At 40.9% G+C, this 20,309-nt stretch overlaps 1 protein-coding gene across 2 annotated transcripts in view; it reads right to left on the reverse strand.

Annotated features, from left to right (window-relative positions):
- SEC24D (SEC24 homolog D, COPII coat complex component) overlaps nucleotides 1-20,309 on the reverse strand; it is a 111,648-nt gene that overhangs the window by 90,505 nt on the left and 834 nt on the right. Inside the window, exons 2-6 of one of the 2 annotated variants that reach the window (XM_060105365.1) lie at nucleotides 18,592-18,750; nucleotides 10,322-10,451; nucleotides 5,396-5,544; nucleotides 3,536-3,814; nucleotides 3,126-3,253 (exon numbers count right to left, since the gene is read on the reverse strand). In XM_060105365.1, coding sequence (XP_059961348.1) covers nucleotides 3,126-3,253; nucleotides 3,536-3,814; nucleotides 5,396-5,544; nucleotides 10,322-10,451; nucleotides 18,592-18,709 — 804 coding nt within the window. In that variant the 5' untranslated portion in view covers nucleotides 18,710-18,750. Of the gene's footprint in view, nucleotides 1-3,125; nucleotides 3,257-3,535; nucleotides 3,815-5,395; nucleotides 5,545-10,321; nucleotides 10,452-18,591; nucleotides 18,751-20,309 lie in introns of both variants that reach the window. The other variant, XM_060105359.1, reaches the window with a different exon arrangement.

The following is a 20,309-nucleotide window of genomic DNA, read 5'->3' on the forward strand; positions in this document are numbered from 1 at the left end:
AAAATGGGAGGGTCAGCAGAGTTGGGTGATGGTCTCCAAACTTGCTACATGTTAGAATTAACAGAGGAACTTTGAAAAATTCCAATGCCCAGTACAATTAAATCGTAATTTGGGGGTCTGGGAGCAAGGCATCAATAATTTTAAATGCTCTACCAGTTATTATTCTGTGCAGTCAGGTTTTAGAAACACACAACTAAAGGTTCACTTTAGTTTAGTGGTTATGAATTCAAAGTGAGACCAGTAAGCGTGGTGTGCATATTTCTCAAGTTGCCTTCAGCATCTGAGGTGCAGGCACGGAGTAGGTGGAGAGTTGGTTTAACAACAAATGGGAATTTTCTAGGTGAATGCAGTGGAGGGAGGGGGCAAAGGAGTTCAGGGTAAAAGATGCAAGGGACAGATTTATAATCATGGATCACATAATATAAGCTGCAGAGGAGAAGTGCGAAGATGAAGGTGGTGTGAGTCAAGAAAAAGTGGTAGGTTGTAAATCCTGGTGGGTGAATTATTATTGAAGTTTGAGTCCTAAAGGGAATGAGCTGAAAAGATAGAAGGCAGTGGTTGGAGGATGGGATGCTTTCAACTGAGACTATGAAGGTGTACAGTCACTGGTAACGATAGGAGTAAGTGGGGTAGATACAAAGAACATTGGAAGAAAATAAGATCAAGAATTGAGAGGCCAGAGAAATGGAAGTTTCTACAGATGGATAGTAAAATTGCCAATAACTGTAACAGAAACAGTACTGGAGAGATTAACTAACAATGAACCAGGAGCTAGAAACATCAGAGAATGAAGTGGAACGACCCAAAGGGTCTGTAGATGTTGTATACAAGCAGAGAAACAGGAAGTCAAAATGTAAATCATGTAAATACATGATACTTCTTCAACTGGAATAATCAAATAATATGAAACTAGAAAAGTAATAGCTGGTAACATGATCATCAATAAGGGCACTAAGAGTTATTAGAATTTAATTTCTGGGCTGCCCTGGTGGCGCAGTAGTTGAGAGTCCGCCTGCCGATGCAGGGGACACGGGTTCGTGCCCTGGTCTGGGAAGATCCCACATGCCGCAGAGCAGCTGGGCCCGTGAGCCATGGCCGCTGAGCCTGCGTGTCCAGAGCCTGTGCTCCACAACGGGAGAGGCCACAACAGTGAGAGGCCCGCGTATTGCAAAAAAAAAAAATTTAATTTCTAACATAGCATCAGATACTTTACCACAAATCTTCAAGTTTATATTTTAAAAAATATAGAATAAGTGGTAGAGTACAAAAATAGCCAAAGTCCTCCACCCCTACCTATACCTATGCTGTTTTTAAGGACTTTGCTGCTCCTCCCATGCAGAGGCACAGTCTATTTTTCTGCCCCTTGACTCTGGGGTGGTCTTGGGACTTGCTTTGGATGAGAGAACACTGCAGACCATCCTCAGGAGGCCTTGCATATTCCTACTTTCCCTCTTGGATCTCTGGCACTGCCAAACCTAGGCTATCCTGCTTGGTGACAGGACTCAATCATCCCCAGCTAACAGATGGGTAACAAATACCAAACGCATGAATGATACCATTTATAGTGGGCTGAATATATAGCCCCCCAAAAAGATACCTCCATGTCCTAATCCTGAAACCTGTGACTAACACTGCATATAGCAAAAGAATTAATTAAATAAAGGATCTTGAAAGATAGTGCTTATCCTAGATTATCTGGGTGGGCCCCAAATGGAATCACATGAAACTTATGAGAGGGGCACAGGGAGTTCTGAGATCAACACCCGGAAGAAAACACACAGAGAAGACGGGGAGGTGATATGACAACAGAGGCAAAGATTGGAATGATGCGGCCACAAGCCAAGGAATGCCTGGAGCCACCAGATGCTGGAAAGCCACCCAGGTTATGGTACTTGATTATAGCAACCGCAGAAAACTCATAGACCATCCTAGACCATGTGGGCTCCAGTCAAGCCTCTAGCTGACCCCAGATGCACAAAGCAAGCCTAGCCAAAATCAGTCAAGCCCAGCCCAGAGGACCTACCAACTCATAAATAGTGGTTGTAAGCTACTAAGTTTGCTGGTGGTTTGTTACATGCAAAAGTTAGGCCATATATATGTATGAAATATAATACCTCTTAGTGCTCCTTAGTCTCTTTCTAACTTTTTCTACTCATGTTTATAGAACCACTTCAAAGATGAAAGTTAACTGTAGACAATTTCATTCTTATTCCAAAGGACTTTATATCCCTGCTCAAAGCCATAATATTTGCAGTTTCTTCTGAGGGAAGTGTTTACATCCCTCCCCCATTGACATCAGACTTTATTATATGACTTGTTTCAGCCAAGGGCATGTGTGTGGTTGTGACATGTACCACATCTGACTGGAAGCTTTAACAGCTATTGTACCTTTTGACCGGTTTTCCTCCTTTTCTCTCTTTGCCATGAGAATACATGTCCCCGAGAAGGGGTGCCCTTTCACCTTAGATTCTGGAGTGATAAGGGCATATGGAGCAGAACCTAAAACCAAACTGCAGCTACTGCAGCGTACATGTAACCTAAGTGATAAATAAATCTTTGTGGATGTCTAAGCCAAGTTGGGGACTGTTTGTTATGTAGATTAACCTAATAAAAGCCGACTGATACAGTTACTAAAAAGTAATTCTCCAAAGAAAATCACTTGGGTGGAGGAGAATTAAGTTACAGCTCTAATTTTATTTAAAACAGTTTTTTAAAATATGCCAAATACTTTGTACTCCTATGAGTATCCTGAAAAGGGTTCTTTAGTTTCTTAAAATAGCATTTTTATATAGAATATACTCTTACTACTAATTACTCATTAAATATCAATACATACTGCCAATATATGTGAATATAAACATCAATAGATACTGCCAAGTTTACGTGATACCAAAAAAAAAAAATCTGCACAGGCTGTTTCTCTCATGGAGACCTCTGGTATGACATAACCCACCCTCACCACCCCCATACATACACAGAAGGAAGCAAGCCTTATCCATGTGATGGGTATTGTGCTTTGACAATAAAGGACAGGATAAATGCTAACAAACTGAAGAGTTTCTGAGAACAATGAATGAAGAATGGTTTTTTGTTAGGTAGACTGTGAGAGTGAGAAGAGCACTTACTGGGCTGGGGATAGAGTCAGGATCCAGCTTCTTCTGGGGCTGCGGTGGACCAGCCATCTGTGCAGGACCTCCGGGGAAGCCTCCTGGGTAGGAGAGCTGTGCACCTGCCATCTGGGGGCCATAGTTGGCTGCTTGGAAAAAATTTTTAAAAGAAATTATTATAATCCCCAAACCCAGATGTAGGGCTCACTGACAATATTATACTGTTCAGTCAAACACCTTGCATTTTTCATATTAAATAAGGCAGGGAGTTAAACGTGAATATTTACAGTTCCTCTTTACTTTGCACTTGCCACACTATTCAAAAACAGTAAGTGATAGATGCCTAGTAACATAGGAACAAATCTGATTCCCAATTAAGGGTACCCCCAGGGGACCCAAGGCCTTCCTCTGAGCCCTGTCCACCTTACCCTGCTGCAGAGGATATCCAGGGCCCAGGGTCTGTCCTGGAAGAGGTGGAGGCTGGTACTGGGAGTTCGTAGGAGCAGGTCCGGGGAGCCCGTCTTGTCTGTGCGTTGATGGAGGCAAGGGTGAGGCACCGGGGCCGTTTAGTGCAGTGGGTGGTGGTGGGAGAACCTGAGATCCAGGCTGCAAGATGGATGGCTGTGTAGACCGTGGAGGACCCTGGAATGCTGCTGCTGCTGATGGAGGGCCAGGGGGGCCCTGACTGGGGGGAGCCATGCCCGAACCTAGGCCAGAAAAAGACCAGCTCACCTAAATGCCACACTTCTCAACACTCTGACTTCTACCACGTATACAACAAGGACACTTCCTTTTCAGAATAAAGCAAGGAGGCACCCGTACAAGTCACATTTTTTTCCCCACAAGATGAAATCATCATTTAGAAAGTGACACAAATGCTATTTGGAGTACTGTATACAAGTAGAGCAACATTTATAATGATAGTGAGAAAATTAGTAGGATAAATTTTAACTCAGTTGCATTCACTTTTCATGACTCATGGCATTAATTCAGGAATTTTACCTGGTACAGAATATAGAAAATCATACAGAAGAAAAAAGTTTTTTGGCGTGACAAGCATTATTCACTCAGTCAATAAATTATTTGCATCCTGTGCTTGACTTGATCGAATGGATTTTGGAAGTAGGTAGAAATAACCAAGAAGAAGGGATGGGCCACTAAAATTCTATTGAATTATGCTAGAAATCATAAAACCAGATTATTTTTTCCTTTCTTTGATTATGTGAAACTGTACTGTTGCTGCTTTGGAGACTCAGCCATTTTGAAACCAGTAAAAAGAAATACTCTGAGGGGATTTTTTTACTGATACTTTTAAGAAACTAACTTTAAGTAATGAAAACATTTGCCATCAAGATAAATGGCTGACTATGCTGTTGTTCCAGTGAAAATGTCTATGGCTCTTATACAACATTGCTATTGATGTTAATCGCAGTACTGTAACTGTTTTCTCTCCTATTGTTCCCTTTTCTGTCCCACAGCATCTGAGCTTTCATTCTTCCCATGATCTAAATGCAGAATTAAAACGCACTGTGGGGCTTCCCTGGTGGTGGAGTGGTTAAGAATCCGCCTGCCAATGCAGGGGACACGGGTTCGAGCCCTAGTCCGGGAAGATCCCACATGCTGTGGAGCAACTGAGCCTGTGCGCCACAACTACTAAGCCTGCGCTCTAGAGCCCGCGAGCCACAACTACTGAGCCCACGTGCTGCAACTACTGAAGCCCATGCACCTAGAGCCTGTGCTCTGCAACAAGAGAAGCCACCACAATGAGAAGCCCGCGCACTGCAACGAAGAGTAGCCCCTGCTCGCCACAACAAGAGAAAGCCCACGCACACAGCAACAAAGACCCAACGCAGCCAAAATAAATAAATAAATAAATTTATATTAAAAACAACAACAACAACAAAAAAGCACTGTGAAACAAAGAGTATTATATTTTTGATTTGGGGGCCTCACAATAAACACAGGGTTAAACTACCCTCACATTTCTTAAAATAATTTCACTGGTCTAATGTTTATTTGTGAAGTCAGCATTTTTTGTTCTTTATTGATCTGGTGTTGAACATAAGGTATTCTGAGGGTCCTTCAATTATCTTGAAATAAATGGCAGCATGATTTGGAAAAAAATAATTATTGTATACATAATACAGATGATTTATATGAAAATGTCCAAGTACTACTTCAATATGGTATGCCAGAGGTATGTCTATTTTGAACTTGAAGAAAACCTTTCTTAGTAAAAATACTCATGAGACAAGACAGTCAATGAGCATGAATAATGAAATTGTTACCATAGCTGTTGACGTGCATAGTACTGAGCTGAGTGCCCAGCTGGGCAACGGATGAAGTGGACACCGGACTTGGGTAAGACGATTGTGTAGAGGGTGAGTATGGTGCATAGGAGGGGGCCGCACTGTTGACAGGTGGAGGGCCAGGAAATCTGAGAGAGAAAGGGGTGTTAATATCATATAGTCTCATATGCAAATGACATACAACAAATGTCAGTAACTTGTAAAATTAAATCAGCCCATCTAGTGGCACCAGGAAAATGACTGATATTATACACTAAATCTTTTATTTATTTATTGTTTAACTCTTTATTTTATATTGGAGTATAGCCAATTAACAATGTTGTGATAGTTTCAGGTGCATAGCAAAGGGACGCAGCCATACATATATATGTATCCATTCTCCCCCAAACTCACCTCCCATCCAGGCTGCCACATAACATTGAGCAGAGGTCTCTGTGCTAAACAGTAGGTCCTTGTTGGTTATCCATTTTAAATATAGCAGTTATACACTAAATCTTTAATTAACCTCAATGTGAGCTCAAAATGAATCATGTAGCATCATCCCATATCTATGCTTACATGCTAAACATATCAAGACACCTAGCCAGAAAAAAAAAATTCTAACATAAACAAAGAACAAGTTTTGGAAATCAATTTAGGAAGCTGAGTCCATCACAGCCTAATCTATGTTAGGGCTAATGCTCAATAGACCAGAAGTCAAGAAAACTAAAATGCTTTGTGACTGTATCTTTATGATCACTTAGAAATGATTTTGAGAACTGTCTTAAAGATATGTTTTGTAAATCCACTGCATCATAAAAAGAAATCATTTCTTTTTCTCAAGAAATGATGCTTTTTGTCTTTTTCTTAAAACTCATGCATGGGGTTTCATAGATAAATGAAACAATTGCACACAGGCAGAATGTACATTCTCTACAAGAATGTATTAGTGGCTGTAGTGTGAAGTATGGTTACAGGGCTTGGGCTAACCAGCAGTTAATGGGAGGAGGGGGTGGGTAGTGTTATTTAATCATTTGAGAAAAAAATTCCCCAAAACATGTTCAGAGATATTTCACAGATGTTAACAATATTTTTAAAATATAACATTCTGTGAATCATTTTTTATAGAGATAGTACAGGTAGGATGAAATATGTTTCAAATGGAAGTTATGACAAGCACCCTCAAGTATTTTTTTTAACTTAACAAAAGGTTAAAGATTTAAAATACAGAATGAAAGAATGCACACCATTAGCTATTACTTTTTGACTCAAAAAAACCAACTCATCATTCATTGCGTAATACATATCCTAGGAGTTAGGAGTCAGAAATTCACAAATTTTTTTTTTCTGATCAACTAAGTCTTAAACAGATCTGGATTTTAAATGCAATATTATCAAATTAAAAGTAAAAATAAAATACTATTAAAGGGTAACTTTTATTAAATAATTTTTTAATAAAAAGTCTTTTAGGGCTTCCTTGGTGGCGCAGTGGTTGAGAGTCCGCCTGCCGATGCAGGGGACACGGGTTCATGCCCTGGTCTGGGAAGATCCCACATGTCGCAGAGCGGCTGGGCCTGTGAGCCATGGCCACTGAGCCTGCGCGTCCGGAGCCTGTGCTCCGCAATGGGAGAGGCCACAACAGTGAGAAGCCCACGTACGGCAAAAAAAAAAAAAAAAAGTATTAAAAAAAATTCTGACATACATATGAAAAAAGAGATTAACAAAACATATTAAACATACAGAGTGGTTTAATATTTTTCAATTTCATTACTTTACTAAATTAGTTTATCCAAGACCACATAGCATGTGGGTGTCAGAGCTTAGGTGAGAATCCAGGCCCCTGACCGTAGCCTGGAGAGCTGGTGTGTGAGCATGGACAAGACACTTAGTTCTCTGTAGCTTTCAGCTTTCAATCCATAAAAATGGAACAATCCCTTTCCCTGCTGTAAATATAATGTGGTTAGAATTAAAAATCATATAGATTTAAATATTTCTCATTCATTACTTCATTTAACATATTTCTGGGCTGAGAAACATTCAATTACATATTTTAATTAACTGTTTCATTGACTGTCAGAAGAGGGCAGATTCACCATCAAAAAGAACCAAAAAGAACCATAAAGGATCATAACCAGAGGATTTACAAAACATGAAAAGTTAGCCTCAGTTTAACCCTAAACCTCTGGAGAGTTGACTCAGTTGTCTGTGGCCTGCTCAACCTCAAATATTTTTCATTTTCAAGTTTACAACAAATTGCGTAAGAAGTGAGCTATATGCTGAAGTTTGTTAGAATTTGGAGATAAGGTACCAAATTTTTCAAGATTTGACTGATACAAAATCTAGATTTTTAAATACTCAGCCCATAGACTAGAGAAAAACAAAAGCTCTGCCCAATCATGTCATTGCTTTACACATACACACACAAATGGAAGAGAAAACAAGTATGTATTTCTCTTATTTTTCTTGTTTTCTCCTTTTAAATTGCAACCAATTTCTTATTAGATTCACCCTAATAATAGCTTCGATTTGGGAAGACGAGTCTCCTTCCAACCTTCCTTCCCACCCAATATGCCATTTCTTGGTCAAAATAGAATACTTACAATGGACTTTTCCCCCATAATTAAAAAATGGAACTTTAGGTTATAGAATTTATTTAGGAGATTAATCCCACCCAGCAGTAACACTTTGTAGATAACTTTAGTACCACTTACAAGTTTAAGACATTTATTCTGCCTTAGCCAACACCAAAAGACAAGTGATTAGGTATGATTTTTAAGTTTTAGGAAACATTACCTTTGAAGTAGCAACATTTAAAAATAAAACTTATAATTTTAAAATTTAAATCAACATAATGACTCTGAATTAATCACGTTTTTATTCAACAGTTTAGATATGGTAAAAATCAAAAGCTTTCTATGATGGGTCCATGATGGGTCCTCTAAGTACAAATGACTCCCTGAAGTGCTATAACCATAGCCAGGTCATATGGGATCTATGCTCTCTGACAACCCCTGTTATCAGACTGGTGTGATTCACCTGCACAGTCACTGAGCCCTTTGCGCTTGCACTGAACTGTATACACAGAAATACGTCCCATGAGGCTAGGTAGCCTCACCATGGAGGCTTAGCCTGAATACTAGACTTTTCCATCTTTAAATCCCATTTCCAACCTTTAATTCACAGTTCAAGTTGAGGCAAGTGAACAGTGGAGGAGGAAGAGATGGGGCAAAATCTGTCAGTGCTTCCGTGGGAATCACAATAAAGGCAGATTCCTAAACCGAGCTGTGGTGGGTAGCAACACTGAGCTAGTAGGAAGGGCAAGCAAGAGACCGTAGACTTTCCATATCCAGTGGAAACGGTGCTGATAACTGCTAACATGCATTGTCTTTCACGGGCGCTGTGCACTGTGCAAGGTTTTTTGCATGGATTAGTGATCAAAATCCTCACCACCACACCATTATTGTTACAACTGTGATGAGGAAACCAAGGCACATAGAGGCAGAGTAACTTATCCAGCCAGAACTCCCTGAGCCAAGGGTATCAAACGTGCCCGACCCTAGAGCCTCTATTAGTCACTGTGCCAGACGCTGTGCTGAGCTCACAATCACACAGCTTAGATAGGTCTGATGGTAACGTCTGTGATTTACCTACTCCTAAGCAACCTAATTCAAGTGAAACAAGTAGAAATAACCAAAAAGATCAATCCAATCTAGGCTAATACCAGTGACTCAAATCTTTTCTTAACTTTAAAGTGGCTGTTCAATTTTTGCATTTCTTTAAAAAAAAAATCTGACTTGCTTGGCAGTTCACAACAATGTACTTCTCCAGATTTTCTCCTCTATACTCTGGACTGAGAATTCTACTTCCTCATTTTACAAGGGAGGAAAATGTGGTCTAGAGGCCCAGCAACGTCACCAGCATCACAAGGCTAGTGAATTGCTTGAACCAGAGGCAACGTCTTGGTTCAGGCTTTCTGCCCTCCCCTCGTGCCTCACCACCATGCTATTTAGGCAAGAGACAGGAGGGGCAGGTCCTGAGTCAGGCCATTTGACTTCATGCTCCTTGTTCAAACCATGATCCCATGTAAACCCAATTACTCAGACTCACTCATCCAGTGATTCCTACATCAACCTTCACTCTGCATCTGAGAGCTACCACGTCAACGGCAAATGTTATCACAATAGACAAGAGCCAGGGAATGTCAACCTCACAAATGCCCTGTCAGTGAATGAACTTGATGATTTAAAACATTCCAGAAGGAGTTTTCCCACTAGCAGGGACTACAGGCTCCTTCAAAGGGTAATGAAATGGCCTCACCATCAGCAAGGTCCAGAATCCTCCAGAAGGGTTACTCCTCCACCAACCCCAACCTTGCAGCCTGACAACCTGAGAAAGGAACCTGGGAAATGAAGCCTCTGGGTGATCCTTGGAGAAATTCCAACGTAAACACTGTGTACAGCTTGGCACTGGGATTCTCACCAGCAACACCTCACAGGACAAACAACAATGGGATTCCAGCAAGGAAGGTGTGATGCGGACTCCCTTCCTGGGGCACAGTCCTGAGGGGTTGCATGGTCCCAGCATCTCCCACATCTCATACCTTGGCTTCTCCAGGCCTGCCTCCAACTTCTCCTTTCCTTAATTTATAAACACAGATGATTTATTCCCCGTGTTGTTTTTACTATCACCCTGCCTTTCAAGAGTCCCTCACTGGCATCCGTGTGCCTTCCACATCAAATCCACAGGCTTTACCACTGGCCTAACTTCTCTAAATGCTTTGTGTCCTAGCAGTTTTCCAGTAGATCCTTTTGAGGATGTGGGCAGTATCAGGAGGTCAAAGTTTCAATCAACCAACATGCAAGTGTAGAAGGGACTTGTAAGATAATTTTAGTAGATTATACAAATGAGGGCTGGAATCTCGCTCACCTTTGAAGAGGAGGACCTTGGGCATGAGCTCCATTCTGGCCAAACTGATGGGGTCCATGAGGCGGATGGCCCTGAGGCAACATCCCCCCGGGGGCAGCAGCCCCCAAAGGCCCTGCTGGCTTCATCATACCTGCAAGGGAAGGACATGAGTTTAGAAGAGTATGAAAGTGCAAAGAGAGAGGACACAAAGATATTAGGTTAAAAATGCAAAAAATAGGCGGGGGAGGAGGAAAAACAGGTTAGAACAAGTTCTCCTTCACACTTGCTTTAACCATCACAGACTTACCAATGCCAGGCTGTGGCATCATTATTTGACCATCACAATGATAGGAGAGCAGAAATCCTTTCAACGCTAAACAGAAACTAAAATAGAAGAAATAAATCTTTGCATTTGGTAGAGAGGCATCTTGATGGAACACACTATCACACAAAGAATGCTAGAATACACAGTGAAAAATGTCCATTGGATATCAGAATACAAATCTGGAAAAAAAAAAAAAACCAGTATGAGGCATCACAAAACATCCTAACTCAATTATGGGGGGAAAAAGACCTCTGAAAATGCCTTTATTTGAGTTACAGCAGGAGGAACACGAATGGAGAATAGCATCTGTTTCTCCAATGAATCCAGAGCACAGCCTTCAGAGTTAATAATTTTTCCAGGATTCTCAAGAGTTGAGGGACTTCTCAAGTCATCACGGTCACTCATACAAAATACGGAATCACACGTGATTAAGAGATGCTCTTGGCAGTGCCGGCGTTTTAATTTATAAGCAGCTCTTCTCCAACAGAGATCTTTAAAGGTTTCTCTTTAAAACCATTCTCAGACATTTTTCTCTCCTTCTAGAGAAATCATGGTACAGGAGAAAAATCATTGAGCTTGGGTTAGAGCAGTTCGACGCCCCATCCAGCCACTTACTAGCAGATAGATGGCTCTGGGCAAGAAGTTTATCTTTGTGGACGTCAGTTTTCCCTCACTGCAAAAGGAGAGGCTTAGACTAGATTACTTGCAACACCTCTTTCAGTCTTTTAAAAGGAAAAAAAAAAGAGAAAAAGTATATTTCTTCTATTTGCTCTCTCTATTTCCATCCTACTTGTTTTTGCTCCAGGCCATTCAATTCACTTTTTAAAAAATTTTATTGGAGTATAGTTGGTTTACAATGTTGTGTTAGTTTCTGCTGTACAGCAGAGTGAATCTGTTACATATATACATATATCCACTCTTTTTTAGATTTTTTTCCCATATAGGTCATGATAGAGTATTGAGTAGAGCTCCCTGTGTTATACAGTAGGTCCTTATTAGTTATCTATTTTATATGTAGTAGCATGTACATGTCAATCCCAATCTCCCAATTTATCCCTCCCTCCCTTACCCCCTGGTAACCATATGTTTGTTTTCTACCATTCAATTTACTTTTGACCCCATTTTCCTCTCTGGCACCATCACCAGTGACCTCCTGGCTGGCTTCTGTGCACTCCTCCATTTGACCTTATGATGGTATTTCATACTCAACATCTCCTTTCTTCTTTTATCTTCTTCTAGAAAGTTTATTCGCTCAGACAGTAAGGGAAGTGACTGGATGACCTTGCAGTAGCCCCGAAAGAATTTCTTACATTGTCACACTGGGTTTGCCAAAAAGATCGTTCGGTTAATGAATACGTTAATGAATACATTGTTCAATAAAGTTCTTGGTGAAACGAAAAATGTGCCTTTTATTTTTACTTAAAACCGAACGAACTTTTTGGCCAAGACTTTGGAGCGCATGCTCTCAGATGCCTGGTTAATGCAGAATGAAATATAAACAGTAAGGTGGCAGTATTCATGAATAATATTATTGAAACGTTTACAAAGGTTTCTTTTCTTAAAACAGGATTCCTCAAACTTAAGAAAAATTTTATATTACCTTTACAGTCACAGTATATTTAGCCATTTTCCACATACCAAGAACAAAAACAACAAATATTACTCTTATTTTTACATAGAGTTTAAACCCCAAATCCAGCAAAGTTAGAAAAACATGAGACTTGCAGTCACACAGACTAGAGTTTGTGTTCCTCCCCTACCATTAAACACCTGTGACCCTGACAAGATACGTTGTTCTTTCGAAACCTAAGCTTTTAACACTATACCATGGCAATAATGTCCCCCATCTCTGTGGATTGTTCTGAGAATTAAATGAGGCAATGGGTATAAAAGCATCCAGAACAATGCCCAATAAATAAAGGTAATCTCTCAAGAAATCTTAGTTTCTCTCCCTGGCCATATCCCTTGCCTTTTTTTCCAAGGATTTATATTCTAACAAGACATATATACCATAATTATATGCACACTTGTATTTTCATTTTTAAAACATTATTTTGGACAAAAGTAGAAAATCTACAATACTAGCACTAAAGCAGTAAACAATCACATACACTACAAGAAACTAAAGATATTCTCGTTTCTTAAATAAGTAGGTAAACAGCAATTTCATCAACAACCCTCATATATATGTCTAGAAAAGCAAAAAACTGTTCTTGGAGTTACTCATGTCATGTGTACATGAGATGCAGATATTAACTTGTTTCTAAAAACAAAACCGAAACAAAACAAAACAAAAAACAGTTCTTACTCAAGCAGAAATGTCATACACCAATCTTACTAAAATGTTCTTTCTCTTTTATTTTTATTTTTTTAACTTTTTATTTTATATTGGAGTACAGTCGATTAACAATGTTGTTTGTGTTAGCTTCAGGTGTACAGCAAAGTGATTCAATTATATGTATACATGAATCTATTCTTTTTCAAATTCTTTTCCCACTTAGGTTGTTACATAATATTGAGCAGAGTTCCCCGTGCTATACAGTAGGTCCTTGTTGGTTATCTATTTTAAATATAGTAGTGTGTACATGTCAATCCCTTTATTTTTGGAAGTTAACTGTATAGCAATGATTCAAACTCATTCTTGTTCAACATACATTCAATGTGCCTCTGAGGCACGAAGAGCTCTTAGGGAAGAGATAACCATGTAGACAATTACAGTGCCCTGTGACGAGTGCTGTGATATGCAGAGGGACTACCTACCTCTTCCTAGGGGAATCAAGAAAAGTTCAAAGAGGAAGGACTACTTGAGCAGAATCTTGAAGGACAGGCAGGAGTTGTCTTAGTACAGAGACAGGATAGGGGATTCCAGGCAGAAGGCAAAGCTCAAGTGAAGACCTGAGAGAGCATGGTGTGATCAGGGACTGGCAAAAGGTGCGGTGTGAACAGATGGTGGGGAAAGTGGCTGGAGCAGAGGTTGTCCAGGTTGGTTGGGGTCAGACTGCAAAGTCCTGGATGCCATTTGAACTCTATACTCAGGGCAAAGGGAAGTCAGTATCACTGTTATCTGCAAAGTCATAGTCTTCGCCTGGCCACATCACTGGCATTTTCATAAGTGATCAGAGGTAAAGAGAAATCAGGTTCTTTATAGAGCGGTATGAGAATTTTAATAGGAAATCAAAACCATACCAAGAGAAAGATCTAACTATGCTTATGCTCAAAGAAAAATATCTAAAATCATAAACGGGTCTTTAATGCAGTGACAGATTTTATAGACTAGCTTACTCAATACCAATTCCAATTCCTTTCTGGTTTGCCTTTCTGTATGGTCCTGAGCTGGAAAGATGGAATCTGCATTTCCTAGACTCCCTTATAAACTGGGCTGCCATGTGCTCTAAATTCAGCAAAGCCACACACCTTTGGGAGATCCTGGCCAGAGGGCAGAGATGGTGGCTCCAGGTTAGACAGGCAGTGGCTGCTGACGGAATAGCCCCATGTAGGGTGTGCACTCTATGGACCGCAGAGTCCCAAGCCTGGTTCTCTGACTCTCTAATATTCTCTTAGCTTCCTGATACCCTTTTACAAATCTCTTTCTGCTAGACTGGCTTCGGTTATTGGCAAAAGAACCCCGACCAAAACAACATCACAGAAAAGCATATCTTGGATTTGGCCCTGGATCTGACAAGCTAAAACCAAAATTAAAAGCCATTTGTTAAAAAAAAAAAAAGTTTATCTAAAATAAACAAAGATAAACTCCCTATTATATGGGCAGAACTGTAATGACTATTGTTCCTGAGGCACTGTGCCTGGTGCTGTACCTACATAAGCTCACTATTTATCAGAAGCCTCACCACCCCCAGAGCCCCCAGCCCCAGTTCCAGGACATCAACAGTTCTTGCCCCTCAGCTTCCAGACCAGTGGTCCTCAACCAAGGGCGATGTTGCACCTGAAGGGACAACAGGCAATGTCTAGGGCTTTTGGTTGCCAGGGCTTGGGGCCGGGGGTTGTGGGAGGAGAGGGAGCACTGGTATCTAATAATAATGCGCAGAAGCCACAGAGGCTGCTAAAGGCCCTACAATGCACAGCACAGCCTCCCACAACAAAGAACTAGCTGGCCCCAAATGTCAACAGTGCTGAGGACAAGAAACGTTGCTCCAGAAAGCAGTGTGCCCACTCTGATTCCTTCTCCACACTCTTCCTAATGTGGAGTGTAACTGAAAAATATACACGGGATCGTGACCCTTCCCAGCTTACAATGCTTCAGCAGCACCCCACGGCCCTTAGAATAAAGCCTAAATAAAGTCTTAGTGGCCCCACTTTCCACTTCAGGCGCCTCTCACTGCTCACACTCTATACCTCAGCCATGGTAAACCTCTTGCAGGTCCTCAAAAGTGGCACCTCCCCAACCCCAGCAAGCTGCCTCCCTACCTGGCCAACTCTCACTCATCTTTCGGGTCTTTCCTTCCAGGAAGACTCCCTTCACCTGTAAGCCTTGGTTAGGTGCACCCACTGTGGGCTTGCAGCCCACCACTACCTCCTCAAGATGGTGCTTCCCCCACACTGTCACTGTCAATTTCCTTAATGCATGTCCTGCCAGATAAGTAAGTACTATAAGGACAGAGGTTAGTTTCATTTTATTCATTGTCGTATCTCCACAAGTATTTTGCTCACTCAATAAATCTGTTATATTTGTTATTATATAGCACTAGCATTACACAATAGGCACAAATGGCAATATGGTATGTAAGAAATTCAAACCAAGACTTAGCACTGGCCACATCTACAGTAAAATAGATATTTCAAGGAACTACAGCTAAGTTGCCTGTGTCTGTCACACACACACAAAAAAAGGATCACCAAAAGGCTAGAAAAGAAGGCACGTGATGACCAAAGACTAAGAGATCTAAGGTCATTCAGCACAGAGAAATAGAGGCTAGGGTAATTTAGCGACCGCCTTAAATCATTAAACAAAGACACCATAATTTACAGAAAGGTACGTATACAGAGTCGGATAGCCTGGTATCCATCTGAGAATTGAATAAGGAGAAAGAGGTTTAAATTAAAGCATGAAGGATTTAATCCAACAAAGACAGTTTTTTTATATTATTGGTAAACACCTGAGTGTTTTGCTGATGAATGCAGCAGCTGGTCATTCACTCACTCATCGAACATACATTGAATGAAGACCTTCTCTGGTCAGGCACATCTATTATACACATAATGGTAAATTGTAGTGAGGCTGCACAGGTGTTAGAGAACACAGGAGAAGAGGATTTACAAATAAGCTTGAGGACGAATAATGGTCAGAAATGCCTGCAAGCACCACACGTGAACTGAGTCTGAAGGAGGAGTGTGAGGTATGCCCTGCTGGGAGGAAGAACATAGAGGCACGGGTTGGCTTTCTGGTGGTCCTGGAAAGGTCTGAAGCAAAAGAAAGTCGGAATTAGATTTGCAGGCTATCTCTCCAGCACAGGGCTGAATGTTTGGAGAAAGGCAGTACTGGAGAGAGGGTTAAGAGACCATGTTAGTAATCCAGGCGAGAGGTGGATGGCTGGAACAAGAATAGTGACAACGGGATAAAAAGGAGGAAGTAGGTAGAAAAGACATTTACGATTACCCCAGAAGAATTTGGATTAGAGAAGGTAAAAGGAAGAGATTTTTTTTAAACAGTGAAACTTTCTAATTTGGGTAGCTGAATGAATGATAGCTGCCGGGTGAGATACAGAATATCAGAAAAAAATAGGTTTTATAAAAAAATACTGAATTATTTTGGACATGAGTTTGATATACCTATGTAAAGAGGTGGGCAGTTGAAAATACAGATTTGGAGTTTAGGAGAGACATCTGAACTGGAGAAATAGATCTGAGAGACTAGTACTTTATATGGAATGATATGGTTAAGGGAAAAAGTCTACAGAGTGAGAGGAAAAGAGAGGTGGAGGCAGAAGAAAGGAGGAGAAACAGCACTGCTTAAGGGTCATGTAGAGGGGTGGGAACTCCTTAGAAGATGTCCAGAAACCCACCAAGAAAAATAACAAAAGGATAGTGTCACTGAAACCAAAGGAGAAAAGGGTTTTGTACAATAAGAGCAGTAAACGGTGTCAAATTCAAAAGAGGACAGGACAGCGTCTACTGCATTTGGTAACAGGAGGCCACCAATGACCCCGGTGGGAGAAGGGGAAGGGTGGATGGGGCCCAAGCTATGGAGTAGAGACCACCTGGAGCCATGGAGGGGCTGCAAAGCAAGGATGGAGAGTGATTGAGTGAAGTGAGTACTTGTTTAAGAAGATAGCTGTGAAGACAGGTAGGAAAAGTGAATAATACTGAATGTTGTACTTAGGTGTGTATTGGAGTTTGTTGTTTGTTTTCTTGAGGGACCGGGGCATGAATCTTGGCTACACCACCAGCTCTGTGACCTTGGATACATCATTGTGTACCAGACATTCAGTTTTCTTAGCTGCAAAATAGGGCTAATAATGTCCTGAGTAGCACTGCATGAGGATTAAAGAAGATAATACACGTAAATCTTTTAGGACCAGTTTTTGATACATGGAAAGCATGCAAAAAAGAGAAATTTATAATTGTCATTATATATAAATGCTGAGCGGGAATGAACCACCGGACAGAAAGAAACCAGAGAAAGATGGGTTAAATGCTTCCTACAGGATCCAGACCTAGAAATATTATGGGGAGGACTGGTCCTGGACAAGAGGAGGATGCCTCATCTGGAGGTTTTTAAAAATTATGGGCAGGGCTTCCCTGGTGGCGCAGTGGTTGAGAGTCCGCCTGCAGATGCAGGGGACGCGGGTTTGTGCCCCGGTCCGGGAAGATCCCACATGCCGTGTAGCGGCTGGGCCCGTGAGCCATGGCCGCTGACCCTGCGCTTCCGGAGCCTGTGCTCCGCAAAGGGAGAGGCCACAACAGTGAGAGGCCCGCGTACCGCAAAAAAAAAAAAAAAAAATTATGGGCAGACTAAGTCATCAGAGTGACTTCCCACAGGAAATTCACAGTCTCACAGCATCTTCTACAGCAAACTGTGCATGGCTGCTACCACCAAGCCTCCCTAGAGGCTTTCCTCACCCCTGGCTGACTCTGCACCCCATACATGCTACTCAGCACAGCCTGGATCCTACATACCTGAGTCAGTCCTAGTGAACCCCAAGAGACACTCATTGATTTATACACAGCCCATTTCCACCAAGGATTTGAACTGAATTCCTCAGAATTCCCTCAGAAGTCCCAAGAACTGTCTTACACAAATATTTTTAGGGAATCTGGGATCATCAGAACTGAAACAAGCTGGTATTAGCCTCACTTCTGACGCTGAAACTTGGTCCCTCAGAGCAGCCCCTTGATAACAGGAGGTGACTTCATCGTGTCAACTGCCATCAGAGCAATACCAATCCCACTCCACTATTCCTTTTTCTCCCACCTCTGCTCCAAAGCCAAGATTCCCTGCTGGGTACCATATTTTAAGGCAACCAATATTATTCAATAATGATTTCAAAGCAAGGCCATGTTTTTCTTGTTATTATCATCACTGAGTAATCTTTTGCATACAAATCTAATGATATTTTTCCAATATCAACATATGTATATATTTAATATACATATATTTAGTATATAGTGTGTGTATATATACATATATATATATATATACATAATTTGTGGGGGTTTTTAGTGTTTACAATAACCTCACACCACTGATTAATAGCAAGAGCAAGTCTAACAGTAAAAACAAAACACTCAGCAAGTGTCTTTGTTTTCATCTATATTTAAAAAACAAACTCATTCTGGTCCATGCAATAACCAAACTAATGAGGTAGGCTTTTAACAAATAATCCTATAATCTCAAGCCATTGCATCATCTATAATGACCATTCAACTCTTCCAAAGCTCTTTCAGAACATCTTATGTCTCTGAGGCTGAGATTCAATAATCACATATGGGTCAAAATAATGCACTTTACCTGGTGGAGAACCTGTGTGAGATGGGTCCCCATAGTGCCCATAATGCGGTGGAGAAAGGCCTATTCCAGGCTGGGACTGAGAATAAGGAGGTGTAGCCACATAGCCTTGTTGACTCATTATGAAAATATCATTCCAAGTAACAGTTCTATAAAAGAACCCTGCAACAGATAAAAGAAATTGTTAACAAGAGGGTTTGAGTCACTTAACTTTATTAAAAATATAAACACTGTTAATAAATGTTTATGATGGTTTGAGGAAAGGTACAATTATCAGGTGCATGAGACAGCTTCATATCATACACTATATCATATCACTACCCCCTAAAAAGGCTCTAACCATAGCTCTGTGGAACTCAGCAACTCACTTCTATAGCCCTAGGCAAATTCTCAGGCGTGAAATCCTGAATAACAGCTGCCAACCACTTTTTCATTGTAAGACTAAACTGTTTCACAGAGAGTCTCTCATAAACGTATCTACTATTTTGGTGCCTTTGGTTTCCACAGCCCCATTACAGCACAGAGCTTGTCACTGGCAATAATCACCTTGCCATTCAACTGACTGACCAGCAGAACTGCCAGTAGTAGTCTGCAACCAGATGTTTTGACTTGTGTCAGTTTAGTGCTAACCTCATTAGTCATTTTAATCAGGCAGTTAGGATAAAGAGAAATCAAAAGTCCAACAAATCTAGCAGAAGATAAGTTGATAATGGACTGACTTTAGGTGGCAGCCTACAACTGTTTGAGAGTTGTCAGTGGTTTCTCAGTCAAAGGTGACAGACTTTCTTACTGATTTAAATATCATACCTCTAAGAACATATGCACATATATTTAAGAAACTAAGGAAAAAAGTCCAATTGCATATGTGTTTAGGCACACACACAACTCACAAATACAACAGATCTATCTTGATTCTACTCAGAACCCAAATATCAATTTGTTTTAAATTTGTCATTTTCTCCAAGTTTCATAAATAAGAGACATTTCATAGAACTATTCTTAAAAAAAATTATAATAGAAAAAGCTCTGAATCCTGGCAAGAGAAGTGGGTTTACACTACAAATCTGCCAGTACTTAGCTGTGTGACATGGAATAAGCTGAAGAACCTCTCTGGGCATCAGTTCCCTCTTACAAAATAAAGCTTCTAAAAGCCTCTCCAGATATAAAACAATGCTTCTACGATTTCTCTCCAGTTTCTTCACCCAGCATAGGAATATTCTTCCTTTTGTTATTTTATGATGCTACCTTTTAAGCTAAAAGTTCAGCGCAACCTGCTAAGGTCTGAAATCTATATTCAGGAAACTGCCTTCTTCATTTGGTTTCGTTTTCATATTAAACTCTAAGACTCCAAAATTAAAGCAACGAAGTAAAAATATTATAAGATCACTTTCTTCTCCTTGGAAAGGGAGATCTAAAGAAAGGAGAGATAGGCCTGTTGGTCCACTGTGTTACTGACAATATATTTTCCCTCCTCCCACTTAGCGGAGAGAGACGTGGCAGCCTGAGCTTTGGTCAAGCTCATCCAACCAAGCGCATTTAGGAAGTCAGCAGGAACACACCTACGTAGCAGCCTGTTGCTGAGTGACAGAAAGGAAAGGCAGGGATGTTCACTCCAAAGAGCAGGAAGCAGTTGGGTCCCTCTTAACTGGTCCTGGCAGGAATTTGCTTCCCCACGCAATCCAGTTTGCCACGTCAAACTTCCTCACCCGGAGCCCCAAGTT

This window comes from Mesoplodon densirostris, chromosome 1 (assembly GCF_025265405.1).
Source record: "Mesoplodon densirostris isolate mMesDen1 chromosome 1, mMesDen1 primary haplotype, whole genome shotgun sequence".
Taxonomy (NCBI): Eukaryota; Metazoa; Chordata; class Mammalia; order Artiodactyla; family Ziphiidae; genus Mesoplodon; species Mesoplodon densirostris.